Consider the following 19,270-nt stretch of genomic DNA (forward strand, 5'->3'; position numbering starts at 1 on the left):
TTGGTGCAGTGAGGCTAAAAAGTGTGTACAACAGTATTCAACACTACTAAAGAGAAACCCCCTTTTTACAACCCCTGTTTTAAATTCACACACCCACACCCAATCCTCTCCCCCTCCCCGCTCTTAGTCTTACCCTCCCCCCCTCCCTCTTTTTTCTTCCCCCCCCCCCCCCCCCCCCCCCCCCCCCCCGTTTTAAATACTCTGCTTTTTCCGATTTTCTATTCATAACCTCTGTAAATTTACCTCCATTTCAAGACTTCTTAATGTTTAACTAATAACAAACACATTTTTTCAAATTTTTTAAGGTCTTAAAAAGCAGGGTCCCACTCCATACCTATGTGCGACAGGGGCAGTGGCCGAGTGGATAAGACATCGGCCTCCTATGCAGATGGTCGCTGGTTCGATCTCGGCCGCGCCTGCATGGTTGGTTAAGGGTGGATATTTTTCTGTTTTTCGTGTGAGGGTTGAACAGTCCTTGTTTTCGAAGGTTTTAACTACCGCAGGACAGAGACAGCTGTTTTTGTATAATTTACCAATTAAGTTTTCATCCAATTCATTCAAAGGTTCGACAAAAAACAAAAAAATGGGTCAAACAGCCCAAAATCATTAAAGAAAGTCTACCTCGAAGACATTGTAGCTGTTCCTGATTGAGATTACATGTACTGTATTAACCTTTTTTCACATGTACAGTTAGTTTTTTTTTTATCTATCTGTCTGCATTTGACTTACAATACAAATCCTATGAACATGAGTATGTTTGAATGAATAAGTATGTCTGCATGTGAGTGTGTGTGTGTGTGTGTGTGTGTGTGTGTGTGTGTGTGTGTGTGTGTGTGTTTGTGTGTGCGTGTGTGTGTGTATGTAAGTGTGTGTGTGTGTATGTATGTGTGTGTGTGCGCGAATGCAGGCAACACCATTCCTTGCTCAGCTTGAAGAACACACATTTTACGATAAGATTCAAGTACAAGTATGATACAATGAGAGATGTCACATGATATGTATGAGTATGCATCAGAGATCACACACAATGACAAAAACAAAACAAACATACAAAAAACGTTTAGGCACGTGGACAGTGGTGGTTCGACAGTGAAATGTACACGCATATTATATATGACACACATACATGTATAGACAGTAAATACACTGACAAAAATAAAAACACACACATACACACACACACACCCTTTACCCACACCACACACACACAGATCCATACAAGCGCGCGCATACACATACACTGATACTGCATCAGCCAGCCACTCTAACAGTCAGGCAGACAGACAGAAATTCTGAAAATCATTAAACCTCTCTCAGTCCCTCTATCTCAAAAAGAAAAAAAACAACTAGTTTCGCATCACTTACCTCTGCCAAACTCGCTGCATCTCCTGCCACAGACAACTTCGAAATCACAGTATTAAGATAAAATTAAAGGTCTGCGACTGCACTGACTGAGGTCTGATGCCATGATGCAAGAAACAGCAGGTTTGATCAGTTGTTCTCCTGCGTGCTAACTGATCTCAGGAAGCTTATGATCGGAGATCAATGAGTATAAGCTGTCGGCATTTCCCCCGTGTTCAGATTGTGTTAAGATTGTATTCCTCCTTGATTAAAAGGCGAAAATACGAGGAATAATTCGTCGTCTGCTCCAATGTCGCACCATGTGACTAAGGGAGGTTACTCACATATCATTTCCGTCAAGATGGCGACCAACTAAGAGTTGACTACGCCGTACGAGCAAGCGCTACCAACATTTCAACAGATTTACACGATGGTTTGGATTTTTTTGTATGGACGTTTATTGTAATATAACATACAATCACTCACGCACGCATAATGACAGTATTTTATGTAAGAATCTTATTTGACATGCTTTTCTCATCCTTGTTTCCAGTACTTGCACTTGCAGGTACAGGGAGGACGTCAGCCGGCTTTGTTTATCTCACACAAACTTAATACTGACTATTCCCCTCTCCTCCAAAGTGCTGCTGATCGAACTTTGCACCATGTATTCCCCCCTTGGATTCTAATTGGGGATGATAAATGGTATTTTGACTTTGAAATTAGCTTCAACGCAAAATATTTCTTTTCTTATTCAAGGGACGTAACTGCTCGGTGCGTTTTCGAATAAATCGAATTTGGGTTAACATCGATCGAATTACATCACAAATCTGCTTCAGTTGCAAGATCTTTATATGCTTTTCTCCCTCAAGATAATTGTAACACTTGAAATTGACGGCGATACATTCGGTCTGAAGTTAGTTTTGGCTGACACCTGGCTGAGTCCTCCCGATAGCTGCATGTGTTTCCAGTTGACTGTATTATTAGAACTACTTGTCTCCGAAAAACCCCCAAAAACTACGAAAACCCCCGAAAACCTCATCAGAAATTAAGAAAATTCGTCCTTAGATCGTGTTTTGTTACGTAATTGTTTGCAATCATGACTTATATTTGCAACTTTCACCGTTCATGGCTTTATTTTCGTGTTTGTGCGAGGATTTACGAGGGAGCGGAAGCACTAATCACATGACGTCACCAATACTTGTGCTTTCGAGTAACAAGAGTTACCTCCCTTGCATTGAAATTGTTGCATCGATTTCGTCGAAAATGCGGCTCTCAACACAAATATAAGGGTGCATGTAGCATGAATCAGGCTTACTTTTCACAGGCATGTCCAACACTTCACTTTGAAAATAGATTTAGTTAGTCTATATGGGGTTTTCGGAGGTTTTCGGAGACAAGTAGTACCCGTCCGATAGTATAAGTAAATAATATCATGCATGAATTGTATGAAGATGCAAATATGAATGGGTCCAAATGTCCTGGCTTTGTTCGCGTTGTAGGAGAATTGTTGATCAGAAGACCTCCAACATGTCAAGACTATCAGACGGTCGACTTGCCAGGGATTACACCAAATGACCAATGCGTCAACAACCGAAGACCGAGGCCTAGGAACAACACTGATACCTGAAGTAATGTTAACACTCAGACACTGTGTATAATTCTTTAAATAATTGTTTTCAGGGTACCCCCGTCAAAGACATAACGCTGCCTGACAATGCTCCGAAGACACTGCTTTTGCAGAAGCATGCAGACTACATAGCTGCTTATGGAAACAAGAAAGATGATTATGTGAGGGTCTTCTTATGAAAAATTCAATTAAGTGTTGATTGTGTTAGAAGCACAAAACCATAGACATACACACACCAACATGTATTTGTATGTACAGACATATAGACGGATATGCACACACACACACACATTTACACACACAGAAATATATAAATATATATTTTATGTATACACATGAATCCACACACCACACACTGTCTCTCACACACAATCAGACAAACACCCACACATACACAAACACACACACACACACACACGCATACACAAACACACACACACGCACGCACACATGTACACAAGCACGCACACTCCAACACACACACACACGCACGTACGCACACATATACACACACACACACACACACACACACACACTCTCTCTTATTTAGTTGTTATCTTTATCATTCTTATTTTGTTTTTCGTCAATTTTTTTTTCCATTATTATATTTTCATGCGCATTTCACAAAAGTTTAGTAAAACCACAAAATCTATTTTCTCCTCAGGAGTACATCATGACAGAGTACCTGCGCATGAACGGCATGTACTGGGGTCTGACGGCGTTGTCGCTGGCCGGTCAGCTGGACAGGATGGACAAGAAAGAGGTCATCTCCTTCGCCAAGTCCTGTCAGACGGAAGGGGGAGGCGTGGCCTGCAGCGTCGGCCATGACCCCCACATGCTGTCCACACTCAGTGCTGTACAGGTGTGTACTAATGTTAAGTATTCAGTGGACCTCCCCCCCCCCCCACCCCCGTTAAGAAAATCAGATCTTTAAAAAGGATTGAGTCTTTACCCCTTCACTGCCACAGTATAACAGCATTTTGGTATTGCTGTGTGCCAGGGCAAAATTTTGCTTTCTTCGGTAGGTTCACTAATCTGTTCACTGCTCGATCATTTATTGAGATATCTCTTAGATCTTTGGCATGTGTTTTGCTTATGCCCTTGGCTATTATGTGATGACATGATCATTGGACTTTGTTTGTGATTGTTATTGTAAAAATTGATATAATGACCATTTTTGTCAAAAATTACAGTTTCCGGACTTACACACACACATTGCAGCATGTAAAACCACACAAAACACTGCTAAAACTGGTGTCAAACATCAGGTACCCACATTACAGCCCATAAATGTATTCTTCTGTGTGGTAATCCATAAATCACTTCTTTTAGAGCTTCCAGAACATTGTATCGCTTGAAAACAGGTCTACGAGTTGAGGTCCGACTTTCGGCCGCCATTGTGAATTTTATCTATGGTTCTACACTTCTAACAAAGTTTTCAACACGTGATACTAACTTATCCGAACGGTCAATGGGAAAGAACTGTGTTTAGAACCCCATACAAGAACTTGGACAGTGGTTACCTCCCATTTAGTTTTCAGAAATGTCCTGAAATGTTGCTGACGCAAATCCTCCGTACTAGGTACGGTTATGGGCGTACGGCAAACCGAAAATGACCACGTACCTAGTACGGGGTGGGCAGTGAAGGGGTTAAAATGGGGGTTTAGATTAACAGAGGTTATGAACAGAAAATCTAAAATAACAGGGTCTTGAAGGGCAGAGTCAGTCTTAGAATCAAAACATTTAGTTAGATCGGGGGTCTTGAGAAGGATGGGGGTGGGGCGGGGGGGGGGGGGGGGGGGGGGGGAGGGGGGCGGGTGCTCCACTGTACTGTGTTAGTAGTAAGGCGTGTAGACTTGCTGCTTGAAGTTGTCAAAAATGACAAAATGGGCATTTTTCATTTCCTTTGTATTGCCGCTGCCAGGATTACTCTGCTTTTGCCCCATGATATAGAGCTATATGGTTTTCAGGAACTTAGTGTGATTATTGTATCTTCTTAATTTTACATGATAAATGAAACCGTGAGAAGACATATGTCTGCTTTTCCCAATTCAATAGAAAAGTGATCTAAGTGAAATGCCAGCTCTGAGTTTGCTGCATTACACTTGAATTTGAACGAGACGACGAAGAAGAAGAAGACTTGAATTTGTCATTCTGTAAATCCTTAGTGTACACTACATTGGGGTGTGCACGGTAAAGATCCCACGATTGACAAAAGGGTCTTTCCTGGCAAAATTGTATATGTATAGATAAAAATGTCAACCAAAATACCCGTGTGACTTGGAATAATAGGCCGTGAAAAGTAGGATATGCGCCGAAATGGCTGCGATCTGCTGGCCGATGTGAATGCGTGATGTATTGTGTAAAAAAATTCCATCTCACACGGCATAAATAAATCCCTGCGCCTTGAATATGTGCGCGATATAAACTGTACCCACGGAATACGCGCGATATAAGCCTCATATTGATTGATTGATAGTGAACATTGGATACCAAGTGAATTATTTTTGTAGCAAAAATCTCCTCAGAAAACAGATACAGTGTAGTGATGGCTATGAAAACAGCCAGTGATAGTTTTTGAGTTTGTGAACTTCCATTCTGTGCTTGCAAGATAAATACATTTTGTCTTGAAAGTTTTGCATGAAAATCTAGTTTCTCCTTTTTATCAGTTAATTTTCTTAAAATAAATGTATTCGCCCCTTCTCTTTCTCAACTTTGTCTCCCCCACCCCACCTCTATTTTGTTAGTTTCATGTTAAGTAACTGTGGTGATATTTATTTATTGAGTCTTCTTCTTCTTCTTCTTCTTCTTCTTCTTCTTCTTCTTCTTCTTCTTCTTCTTCTTCTGCGTTCGTGGGCTGAAACTCCCACGTACACGTGTTTTTTGCACGAGTGGAATTGTACGTGTATGACCGTTTTTTACCCCGCCATTTAGGCAGCCATACGCCGTTTTCGGAGGAAGCATGCTGGGTATTTTCATGTTTCTATAACCCACCGAACTCTGACATGGATTACAGGATCTTTTTCGTGCGCACTTGGTCTTGTGCTTGCGTGTACACACGGGGGTGTTCAGACACCGAGGAGAGTCTGCACACAAAGTTGACTCTGAGAAATAAATCTCTCGCCGAACGTGGGGACGAACTCACGCTGAAAGCGGCCAACTGGATACAAATCCAGCGCGCTACCGACTGAGTTACATCCCCGCCCTTCATGTTAAGTAACTGTGGTGATATTTATTTATTGAGTCTATTTCAGCATAGTAACTACATCTTTCAGAAGGCAATATATTTAAGATATTCACCAGTGAATTTGATATTGAAATCTTTCAGATTCTCACACTGTATGATGCAGTAGACAACTTGAATGTGGAAACGCTGGTGTCTTGGGTGGCTGGTCTCCAGCAAGATGACGGCAGTTTTTCTGGTGATAAGTGGGGTGAGTGATGTGATGTTTGATCTAATTATTTTTTGTGTTTTTTTGGTTTTGTCAGATGTGCAAAGGAACAAAGAGTCTGGTATTTCTTGTACCTGCTGTAAATATCAAGCCACTGAAAATTCTAGATTAAATTTGGTGTATACGACTGTGTAGAAAATACTGTGTATTATTTGAATTTAATTATGAGATTAAGTTTATAATACTGAAGTTAATTTGAATAACGTTTATGGAAATAAAAGCATATGTATCGATTTGACATTGGATTTCCCTTCTTTGAGCCATGTGACGTCAGAGGCCTACAAAACTTCATATTTGGGCGTTTCAGGTTGACCGAAACTTCAAAGGAACTACAAAACACACGTCATGTGTTTGATTGTATGTGTGTGTGCTAGTTCAATCGTCAAAATAACAACAAAGTCAGTACATGACATGTATTTTGTAGTTCCTGTGAAGTTTCGGTCAACCTGAAACGCCCAAATATGAAGCTTATGTGTTTGATTGCATGTGTGTGTGCTCGTTCAATCGTCAAAACAACAACAAATTCATTACCTGAAAGTAATTCGATCGATACATAAATGTTATTTGCGTTTTTGACCAAAATATGACATTTTACACAGATCGAGACAGTCATTGTTCACCTCGAGAACAATGACTGTCTCGATCTGTGTAAAATGTCATATTTTGGTCAAAAACGCAAATAATGTATAATGGCAGAGATTTTGGTATCAGTTGGGGAGAGTTTGCTCTAATTAAAATGTTCATCAGATAAAATATGTGTATGAACAGCATGTAAATTGCAAAGTGTTGTTTTGCTTTCTTCAGGTGAAGTAGACACACGTTTCTCATTTTGTGCTGTGGCCTGTCTCTCATTGTTGGTAAGTTGTACTTCTGTTATATTATTTCTTTTTTTGTTTGTTTTATTTTATGTATGCTGATTATGGTCAACATGTTTTGATGTTTTTATGTTCAGCTTACTTTTAAAGTTGATTCGTTAGTGTTTCTGTTCTTGCACTGACACACTGGTAGCTCAGTTGGTAGAGCACTGGACTTGTGATCGGAAGGTCGCAGGTTCGAATTCGGGCCGGGACGGACACGGGTCAACTTTATGTGCAGACCCAGAGACGGAAGCCATGTCCCACCCCCGTGTCATCACAATGGCACGTAAAAGACCTTGGTCATTCTGCCATAAGTGCAGGTGGCTGAATACACCTAAACACGCAGACACCTGGGTAGCGCGACTCCGTTGCTGCTAGCTTTCCACTGGGAGGAAGCGACCCGAATTTCCCAGCGATGGGACAATAAAGTAATGAAAATGAAAATGAAATGAAAATGAAATTATAGTCATCTTTTGAAAGGAAAATTAGAAAACAAACGCATATTCTTTAGCTCTCTGTATTGATGGGCCCGGTAGCCCAGTGATAAGGACGGCAGCCTTCAACGTTGAAGGTTTGGTGTTCAAATTCCAGCTGAGTCTGTTGGGTTAATTGTATGTGGGGATTTTTCTGATTTCCCGGGACAAATAAATTATGTGCAGATATGCCTTACCTCCCTTCATTTGCACACATAAGACCAAATAGGCACGAACAAGTTGATATAATCCATATCCGAGTTCCTTGGGTTAAGAAACCAGCATGCCTTTTTTTGAAAATAGATTATGACTGCCTAAATAGCAAAGTAAAAATGAATATATACATGTAAAAGCCCACTCATTTAAGAACAACAACTGCAGTATGGAGTTGAAGCCCATGGAAAAAACAGAATAAGAAAGAAGAAGAAGCTCTGTATAATGACTTAAAAATTGGCGTTATTTACATGACATGTTTAAAAGTGAACTTAAGTTTACCGCCAAAATAAAACCGCGTAGATTGGATGCCATTGAACTTAAACAGTGTCTCGTCACAGTGTTACAGGGTAGATTGGATGCCATTAAACTTTAAATACATTACTATGTTTTGTGGCAATGTTACAGGGCAGATTGGATGCCATTAACGTCGACAAGGCTGTAGACTTTGTGTTGAGCTGCATGAACTTTGATGGTGGGTTTGGTTGCCGTCCTGGGAGTGAGTCGCACAGTGGTCAGGTGAGTGTGTGTGTGTGTGTGTGTGTGTGTGGTGTGTGTGTGGTTGGTGTGTGTGACTGTGTGTGTGTGTGAAAATATTATATTTAAACAAATTCTTCAACAGTTTTTTATTTAGGCAAGCCCAGATTTACAATAACAAATTAAAAAGCATTGTTACTGATATTTTTAAAAATGTTGACCAATATATGACACTTGCATGGTCTCGTAGTACAATTGCTGTCTTGATCCGTGTCATATGTGATGCTGTGGTAAAGACTTCAAATAGTATTTAAGTATCAATCGGTTTCAGTTAGATTTCTTATTTTTCATGATTGAACACACACAAAAATGCACTCTTTTGTTGCGTTGACCTGCAGCTGCCTAAACAGGAGTTTTAGTTGGCCTCTGTCCTCAAATAGCTCACAGAAGGGAAATCCAATGTTCAGTCGATACATATTGAAATAAGTGGCAGTTTTTGATGAAGGAAAGTCTGTGAGACAATTTTGCTTGATTTAAAAAAAAACATTTAAGCAGAATTTCAGCAGCATCAAAATTGTTTGATTCACTTTTTTAGATCTACTGCTGTGTAGGACTATTGGCCATAACAGGGTATCTTCACAAAATAAACACAGACCAACTGGGGTGGTGGCTGTGTGAGCGACAGTTACCTTCAGGTGGCCTCAATGGTAAGCCGTTTTCTTTCAATGATGTGCATGTAAATGATGTATGTACTGGTAGTTAGACCGCCAATATTGTTGAAGAAACCAACAACCCACCAACAAGAGCTGAGATAGAGAATACTACATGGCTTGCTGTGTGTTGATTACTAGATTTACACAAGTTTTAGATATTGAAATGCGAATGAAAGCGAGCTTTTCAAGATTTCCAAAAGCAACGAGTGGTAACCTGGTACACACAGCAAACCATGTACATGTAGTATTCTGTTCATCCTACATTTTGCAAACTTCCCAGAGTCCAAGTGTCCAAATTGAAGACGTGTCTTCTTGAACCTCAATCTCTTCCAAAGCCTGGTGAAATCTCTGATGTCAAAAGCAAAAAGACACTACAGTAGGAATTAAAGCGTCAGGTGTAAGATCTCAAAAGTTCTTCCTGAGGGAATTGCCTTGATTGTCTCCCTTGCCCCATGCCCACTACACTCAAAACAAAAAACTGAAATGTAACTCTTTTATACACAGTGATTATTTGATCAGTGGTGATAAGATAAGCCATCAGACTTAGGACTGTTTCAAAACTTTAGAATACAAAATGTGTGAATATTTGTGTAAATGTGTATGACAGATAAAAAAAAAATAAAAAAAAGTGTTTTTTTGCTACCCGGATTCTGTTTTTTGTCTCGGTTTGCTCACACACCGCCCCGTCCTGGCATTTACTGCTCTATCCACATCTGAATTTTGTTCCGCTGTCAGGATATTCGATTTTACAAATGCTCCAGGAAGGGACATCAGGTTGCTGCGGTGGGCTACCCTCTGATAACAGATAATCTTAAGGGGCGCAACTCTTTTACAATCCATAAAAACCCTGACAGACTTATGTATTTCCCAACATCATCTGTTTGTATTTTTGGGGTGTAGGTCGACCCGAGAAGCTGCCAGATGTGTGCTACTCATGGTGGGTGCTGGCATCTATGGCTGCCATTGGGCGTCTTCACTGGATTGACAAGGTGGGTGAGAAGATTAGTGGCTGACTTTTGTGTCTGTCTCTCTGTCTGTCGTCTGTCTGTCTGTCTCTCTCTCTGTCTCTCTGTCTGTATGTCTCTGTCTGTCTGTCTCTCTGTCCGTCTGTCTCTCTGTCCGTCTGTCTCTCTGTCTGTCTGTCTCTGTCTCTCTGTCTGTCTGTCTCTCTGTCTGTCTCTGTCTCTGTCTCTCTCTCTGTCTCTCTCTGTGTCTCTCTGTCTTTCTGTCTGTCTGTCTGTCTGTCTCTCTCTGTGTCTGTCTGTCTCTCTCTCTGTCTGTCTGTCTCTCTCTCTCGCTCTCTTTCGTGTTAGCTTTCATTGTAAGCTGAGGGGGGAGATGTAAGTTGTGTGTGTGTGTGTGTGTGTGTGTGTGTGTGTGTGTGTGTGTGTGTGTGTGTGTGTTTGAGCCAGTGTTAATTAGGCTCAAATGGCTTGGGTGGCCTGCTACTCTGTTTGTGTCAGCTAGGTGATGACAGCCAGCGTCGTTGTCAGATCTGGTGTTATTTTCTTAAAGTGTGAAGATGATGTGACTGCATATCATTTACCAAGGGTAATGTAAGGCAGCAACCTGATCTCATTTGCAGAAGAAAGAAAAAATACATGTAGTACAAGACAAAAATGAAGAGAAGGACAAAATTGAAAAGAGGACTAAAGACTTTAGTTGAAGGCTCCTCATTTTGTGATTCTCTGACTCATGTGTGTCTCATCCATCCTCTTTTCTTTCCCTTAGTCGGAATGCATCAGTGGTATCAGTGGTATCTGCAACGAGAAGCCCCCCCCCCCCCCCCCCCCCCGATAAGAGAACACCTGTAATGATAGTCCAGCTGCAGTATAGGGATGCTTTTGGCTGGTGTCCTTTCATTGCAGGTGCCAATGTACTACTTTTGGGGGGTGCGTCTATGTGTTCATGATCATTTTCTGTGTCCATTTTGTGCAGGACAAGTTGCGAGCTTTTATGTTGGCGTGTCAGGATGAGGAGACAGGGGGCTTTGCTGACAGACCCGGAGATATGGTACTTCATTCTTTTGACTATGCTTTTTATTTTATTTTATTTTTTATTTTATATTTGAGGTGTTATTGTGTGTGTGTGTGTGTGTGTGTGTGATGTCTGAGAGACTTTTTTTTTGTAAATATTAATGTGGCAACAAATTTCTTTGAAGAGTAGTCTAAAAGTCAAAATGATTTGTTGCACATGTTGAGGTAACAACAACACTCATAATAGTAACCACATGAAATTAATTGAATTACTTCCCTTTAGTTTCACAGCAGTTGCATGGCAGTGTTTGCTGTCCCATTAACTGCTTAGGATAAGGATAAGGGATAAGATTTCATAGTCCTGTGAGGTAACCCTCATCGAAATTCAGGCGCCCAAGTATGACTCCACAGTGCTCAAAGAAGGGAAATCCAGTGTTGAATCAATACTCAATACTTTCATTTTGTCTCAGCATCATCTATTTGTATCCATGACATTTGGCCCGGGAGAAGAGTGTGCTTTTTATACCTCCTCTCTCTCTGGGGAAAGCGAGCTGCCATACAGTATATGGCGCTACCCATGTTTTTTCTCCTGCATTCGTGTATTCAAGTTTTCAAGCCATGAGACTTTTGCTGTGAACTTGGGTTTTTTATCGTGCGCATGCGTGCATATGTTTGATTATTTAATGAATTAAGCGTTTAGTTAAATGTTGATATAGGGGTCAAGAGGATATGTTAGGTGTGGCCATGAGTGTTGCATGTGTGTACACTCCTGAAGCATGGGATGCTCCTTCAATCTGTTACAGGTGGATCCTTTCCACACGTTGTTCGGACTGGCAGGACTTTCGTTGCTTGGCGATGAATCCGTTCAACCCGTCAACCCTGTCTACTGCATGCCAGAGAACATCATTCGCCGTCTTAATCTTTCAACCACTGATGACGCTGAAAACTCATGATGAATGTTTTTTGTGTGTGAAGGTGCAATATGATTTCTGGCTAATGCGTGTTACAGTGGAAACCCTCTTTTGTGGCTGACCTAAATCTGAGAAAATCAAGTCTTACTAGGTCTTCTGGGCGGGGATGTAGCTCAGTCGGTAGCGCGCTGGATTTGTATCCATTTGGCCGCTGTCAGCGTGAGTTCGTTCCCACGTTCGGCGAGAGATTTATTTCTCAGAGTCAACTTTGTGTGCAGACTCTCCTCGGTGTCCGAACACCCCCCGTGTGTACACGCAAGCACAAGACCAAGTGCGCACGAAAAAGATCCTGTAATCCATGTCAGAGTTCGGTGGGTTATAGAAACACGAAAATACCCAGCATGCTTCCTCCGAAAGCGGCGTATGGCTGCCTAAATGGCGGGGTAGAAACGGTCATACACGTAAAAGCCGTGGGAGTTTCAGCCCATGAACGAACAAACTAGGTCTTCTACGTCTGCTACTGTGTCTGTGGGCTGCAACTGCCACTTGCACTCATCTTTTTGCATGAATGGTCTTTTATGTATATGGGCGGTTTTTTTGGCGCCATTTAAGCAGTCAAAAGTACATTTTTAGGGGAAGGCAAGTTCACAGAGCTTATGATATGGACAGAAAGTCTGAATAAAAACAAAGTCTTGAAAATGGGACTCCTAAATTTGGGGGTCTTAAAGCCGAACATTCGTCTCCAGGAGACCATGCCTTGTAATAGTTGAACGCCACAGAGCTAAATTTTGCGTTGCTAGCACGAGAAACTAGAGCTACATCGGCCACGTGCCGATGTTGGCCTTTAAAAGAGGGATTTCACTGGAGATCTGGCCAGAAAGCATGATCAAACTTATTTAAATGGGATATTCTGCATTTGTGATAGATAAAGTACGTGTATGTATGAATACAATCCTGGTACTTTTTCATGGTTGATTCTAGATACATGTACTACGCAAAAAAAAATCATCATTCTCATATGTGTAGTAGAACCATCTCTGTAAAACATGTAATACACTACATTGATGGACATCAAGGGTGAATGCAGGATTTGGGATCGAAAAGTATGTATCATTTATAAAATCGTTAGTCATGATAACATTTCCCCTCGTTCTGAGGGGAACATTTTGTACACTGTGTATCTGAATGTGAGTGTTTGCATGGGTAGGACTTTTCGTGATTGCCATGAAATCAAAGAAACTGTTGAACCTCGGTTCTTCATTTGTTTTATTTTGTTTTTAAACGATCAGAACCTTGAGATGACAGTATAATTTGTCTTGCTGTCTGGGCTGACTGTATAAACATGTGATTGACAAGAAGAAGAAGAATGATCAGAATTTGATGGGTGATCAGAAAACATGCAATGTTTTGTTAAGAGGGATATTTTATTGGCTGTCTTATATCTGCATTAAATTTGCATATGTTTGGGAAAATATGAAGACTTGACCGTTCAAATGTGGTGTGGCGTTCTAAACCAATTCACTGACTGTGCTTCAATACAGGGCATAAACAACTGTGAAGGGTTGACTTCTGGTCGTGTGGATTTCAGCTAAAGAAGTTGGTGAACATTCCATTTGAGTTTGTACCTGAAAGGGGTATTTTATTGCAGAGATGAGAGATACGATTCTTGACTTTACTGAAATATGTCACTGCAAATCCTCAGCACGGAACTACATGTGTAGCATTTTTCTTTTCTTTTGTCATATTTACAAGGTGTAAACTGCACATCTGTGATTCTTATAATTATTGAACGAGACAGAACTGTTGGGGTATGGTTACTTTAGTTTGTTAGTTTGTGGGAAAATTGTATAGGCGTAGATAAAAATGTCCACCAAAATACCCGTGTGACTTGGAATAATAGGCCGTGAAAGGTGGATGCAGCGCTTATAGGCTGTTGATCTACTGGCCGATGTGAATGCGTGATATATTGTGTAAAAGATTCCATCTCACACGGCATACGCGCTTTGAACTTCGGATAAGGCGCTATATAAATACCCGTTATTATTATTATTATTATGTGTGGTTCCATCTTCTCGAATTTGTAGTTTAATCAAAAAGACTCCAATAATGTGGGTTTTTTTCTCTCTCACGAAAACACTGATTGTGAAACATCTACTTCTCTGCTGATTTAGAAATAAAACACCCAAACCCAGCCTGCCAGCGTTACTTATTTATATCCTTCGGTCTTGTTTGTCTGCTGAGCTTTCTTCTTTTTTGTTGTTGTTGATTTAATTTGTCTCATTTGTTTTATGGTATGAACTTTGCATTGAAAAACTTTGCATTGGAAAAAGTGCATTGTATACTTTTCTTCTTATTCAGTTTATATCAGTTAAAAAGGTTCGTTTTGAAAGTGGCCAGACGTTAGCTGGCACAGCTCTATGTACAGTTTCACAATCATGCTTGGGCATGTGTGTGTTACACATGTCGCACACGCACACACACAGAATGAATACTCAAATTTTATAAAAATAATTTTATTTTATTGTTTCACTAAAAAATTATGGAATCTGTGAAAATAGTGCTGCACTGTACACATTAAAACATTTTAGAATAAAAGATGCTTTATCAAGAAAAATAAATATTATGAGAAAGATATGGCATACTTTGTAATGTGGTATTTACAGATAGAGCTAAGAACACAACAAAACGGTAAACAAAATTTAAAACACAGAATATTGAAAATTTCAAACTCGACCTGATATTTTTTTTAAATAAACATTTTGAGCACCTGGGAGCATCTCAAGAGTAAATCAAGAATGAACACAGAAAAAATTTGAGATGAGCACTAATAAAACTTTAGTGATAAAACAATGAGTTAAGAAAGACAGAAAGTTTTAGTTTTTGATACAATTCAGTGACCTTTCAATACAACTATTCAATTTATCGCAAAAATGGCATTTGAATGATAAATATTCATTTTGAAATGTTGTAGTTTACACTTTGTACGTATGCCTTCAATAAAAACATGTTAAATTCAGATTGACGCCTAAACAGAACATCATGTTGACCTTGTTAACCAAAAATTTCATTTGTGCATGGTAGGTCTTGAACATTCACAAGTCTCCAGAAATCACAGATTAGTAATTTCTGATTATAATTGCTAAAAGAAAAGCATACCTTGAGAAAAAAAGTTTCACAACGAAATCTTTTTGGTACAAAGATACAAATATTTAATTGAAACCAACTTCATTGTTCACATGCATGTGTTGTCACAAACCCAGATTTATTTATTCATTTATTTATTTGGTGTTTAACGTCGTTTTCAACCACGAAGCTTATATCGCGACGCGACGGGGAAAGGGGGGAGATGGGATAGAGCCACTTGTCAATTGTTTCTTGTTCACAAATGCACTAATCAAAAATTTGCTCCAGGGGCTTGCAACGTAGTACAATATATGACCTTACTGGGAGAATGCACGTTTCCAGTACAAAGGACTTAACATTTCTTACATACTGCTTGACTGAAATCTTTACAAAAATTGACTATATTCTATACAAAAAACACTTAACAAGGGTAAAAGGAGAAACAGAATCCGTTAGTCGCCTCTTACGACATGCTGGGGAACATCGGGTAAATTCTTCCCCCTAACCCGCGGGGGGTACAAACCCAGATACATGTACAAATTTTGCCGTGCCAACGTTTAGCAACAACTTTTCAAAGTACAATACACAACTTTTTTTTGGTACAAGCTGTGTGCTAATATAACAAAAATGTACAGTTGTCATTTATCTTTTGAGATCAAACGAGAGATCACAAGAAGAGAAATAGATAATAGAGTACAATTTAACACAAGTGTTTTGAAAATATGAATGAGTAAATAAAAGACTAAATGACTAAAAGACAAAAACCTTGCGACCAAGCACAAACTCACTCTCTCTTGCTCACATTCTATCTCTTTAAAATTCTCAAATCATTCAAAAAATTCTACGGGTCCAGAAGTGTTCAACTGTTGACCGGTCCAGTAAATTAGCTTTTTATCCACGTATGTCTTATCAGCATAAAGCAATAAAGAGGTACCTGTGATGAAAGGACACCCTTGGGACCAGCCCAGTGTCCCCACATTGCAGGTGGCCTGTTGTGACAGGTATACTTTTGTCGAGATGATAGACAAAGGGACAACAGAAGGTGTCCTTTGAGAGAGGCATCCGCTCATTGCTGGGCCTCACATCACAGGTACCACAATACAAAATAAAAACAACTGGACTGTCAAGAAATGAAGGGATACAATTTTGATTATGTAGCTGGAGGAATAACGTGCACAGTCTTGGGTACATGTAATACCCGTGACGAAAGCACACTCATGGGACCCGCCTACTTGCATGTCATGACAGCTATATACATGTTTGTTTGTTTGTTTGCTTAACGCCCAGCCGACCACGAAGGGCCATATCAGGGCGGTAGCTATATACATGTATTTACATTGAGATAATAGACTACAGAAAGTGTCCTTTAATTATTAGATGTACTACCCATCAGAGGGGCCTCACATCACAGGTATCACTGTACTTTATTTATCATTCAGTCACAACTTTAATGCCTTCATGTTTGGCTTAACATCCCTATTTCAATGCCCCACAGAACTGATTCTCTGCAGTTAATTAAAAATGCCCTGTAGCCACTTCAACCGTCCTTAGCTATATGCCCCTTTGTTTTTAAAGCTGTGACTACACCCGATGTAAATTTATAAATGCCTCTGTATCAGTTTGAGAGTAAACTGAAATGACTTTTTAGAATTTCCAATTTTTTTTAAAGCAACGTTGATAGAAGCTCGTTAATATCACATAAAACTGACAAAAAATATAATCACAACTTAGTATGTAAGTATAAAATCACAAGCACATTTGATTAAAGTTAAAGCTTCTATTGTTAAAGACAGTAAAACTGTACATATAGTTATCGCGCAAAATAAGTAGGTAAAAATAATAAAAAAATTGGAGAAAAAACCCAACTTTATTGCAGGTTTCAAGGGGTCGGCCTGCTATTGCGCGGGGCCGCTATTGCGCGAATCTTTAGGGTTAGGGTTAGGGTTAGGATTAGGGTTAGATTCGCGCAATAGCGGCCCCGCGCAATAGCGGCCCCGCGCAATAGCGGCCCAGCCCCGGTTTCAAAATAAACCAACCTCCCTTTAAAGAAGAACAGCAATATATTCACCCTTTCAGCTGATAAATTACAGAAACTTCCATTGATAATCCCCCCCCCCCCCCCCAATTTTCTCATCACTTTCTGAAGCTGTTAGTGTTATAACTGATATCACACACTTTAAGACACCATTCACATACACATGGATATTTGAAATATCGGAGTCAGACCATTCCACAGAGAAAGTGTAGCACACACAGTTGTTTGCTATTTAAAGCAAATAATCAACATTTGGTCAATATTTTCTTTATCACATCATGAGGAAAAAAACAACTGTATGGAAGAGATCTATGTATAATTCAACCTATGCACGGTAGCTGGAAAGACATGAAAGTAATATCAACTCAGTTACACATCACTGACAATCACGCAATGAACACGCAGCAGTATTGATTGAAAAGCACCCGCTCATGAATATTCACAATTTAAGATCAAAAGTATACAAGAACATGGCACTTAACATCATGACTGCAACAAAAAAAAGCGCAGATGAAGCAAACAAGATCTATGCAAACGTATACACTTTTATTACTTGTGAATACTATTTAGCAGGTATAAAAAGCACACTCTTCTCCAGAGACAATTTCATGGATACCAACGGATGATGCTGAGACAAAATTAAAGTATTATGTATCAATTGAACACTGGATTACCCTTCTTTTAGCGTTGAGAAGCATAAGCCGACTAAAACTCATATTTAGGTGGCTGGAATTCAAACAAAAATGGATTGATACATTATAATGTTACAAACTACATGTGTTTAAAGTAGGAACAATTTCAAGTAAAGTCAACTCTTCCAAATCCAAAGGGCACAAACAACAACACTGACTACACAAAAGTGTCTTAGAAGAGATTAGCACCACTTTAATTTTGAAAGGCCTCTCTTTGGTGCTGCATCAAACAGCATTTGTGTTGGATGTTCAGCCTAATATAATCATGGGTGAAACCTATGAAAATCAAATTGACTGAAAATATTTTGAGGCAGGGGTCCAGGGGCCGCTCAGGCCCTGGCGGGGTACGAATTTTTGCAGTATACATTGTGATTTTGTGGCCTTTCCTGGCAAAAAAATACACTTTTTGTCACTATCATGCAGGTCAAAAAAATACCTTCAGATTCTAATGATATGGTAAAAAGGGTAAACAAAATCAAAACAATTCACAGAAGTAATCATTTTTCTTTTGTATCTTTTCACACTTGCATCTTCCAACACAACGACACAATTGATAACAATTAACATTGACAACAGCCAATTACTAAATGAAATAGAAACTGAACAACTGAACAACTGAAATAAAAGTTCGAAATATTTAATTATAAGAAGCAAACATTGCCAGACAGGCATTGAAATAAATGATGAAACAGAATGTCACACATGCAAACAGCATGATGTAGCACTGCACAAAGTAGCAACTAAGCAGTAGCATCTCTTATAGTGCAAAGTTCTCAAGGAAAAGCACTTGAGTTTCAAGCACCAAACTTATCACACACAGTTTTAGTTTCATGAACTCCAACCAGTCCCATCGCCATTTGTTGGCTAGACCAGCATCAGTAAGATCTGTCCATGCGTTTTCCGTCAAAACCGGTATCTTTGTCGCAGAAATCGTGTCACCACTTCGTAATGCCTGCCAAAACGCGAGAACTTTTTTTTTTAATCGTGATGCAGAGCGAATCCGAAAGCGAAGAAACCTCACCTACGGGGTTTACCGCATAGCAGTTCGAAAACGCGTTCCGCTTAAAAATTAAAAAAATAAATAAATAAATTTTTTTTTAAATTAATAAAAATTGCGGATTGACGGAATTTCCGTCAGACTTATTTTCAGATTGACGGATTTCAGTCAATTGACGGGCTACTTTCACCCATGTATAATGTTAGATGTATTGCATAAATTGTTCTCACGAAACCCTGACCGAAAACTCATAGGGTTATTTTTTTGTTATTGTTTTCTTTTCAGGTACCTTTATAATATCATTTGTTCACACTTTTCTGAAGTGTACAGTTAGCAGTAACATTGAGTCAAGTTCACACCAAACCAGAATAACTTCTTCT

At 39.6% G+C, this 19,270-nt stretch overlaps 2 protein-coding genes across 2 annotated transcripts in view; one reads left to right on the forward strand and one right to left on the reverse strand.

Moving 5' to 3' along the window:
* The window catches only part of LOC138948921 (monocarboxylate transporter 12-like), a 19,263-nt gene extending 17,628 nt beyond the window's left edge, over positions 1-1,635 (reverse strand). The window contains exon 1 of the mRNA XM_070320573.1: positions 1,366-1,635. The gene's annotated coding sequence lies outside the window, so the exon portion shown is untranslated. The remainder of the gene's footprint in view (positions 1-1,365) is intronic.
* LOC138948925 (geranylgeranyl transferase type-2 subunit beta-like) lies at positions 1,635-14,235 on the forward strand. Its single transcript, XM_070320580.1, has 11 exons — positions 1,635-1,774; positions 3,025-3,132; positions 3,636-3,833; positions 6,300-6,405; positions 7,228-7,280; positions 8,375-8,485; positions 9,039-9,150; positions 10,057-10,145; positions 11,095-11,169; positions 11,936-12,194; positions 12,547-14,235. Exons 1-10 carry the CDS (start codon positions 1,772-1,774, stop codon positions 12,083-12,085), a joined length of 1,005 nt encoding a protein of 334 aa, XP_070176681.1. The 5' UTR covers positions 1,635-1,771; the 3' UTR covers positions 12,086-12,194; positions 12,547-14,235.
* Positions 14,236-19,270: the final 5,035 nt, after the last annotated feature.

Source organism: Littorina saxatilis, linkage group LG15, assembly GCF_037325665.1.
Source record: "Littorina saxatilis isolate snail1 linkage group LG15, US_GU_Lsax_2.0, whole genome shotgun sequence".
NCBI lineage: Eukaryota > Metazoa > Mollusca > Gastropoda > Littorinimorpha > Littorinidae > Littorina > Littorina saxatilis.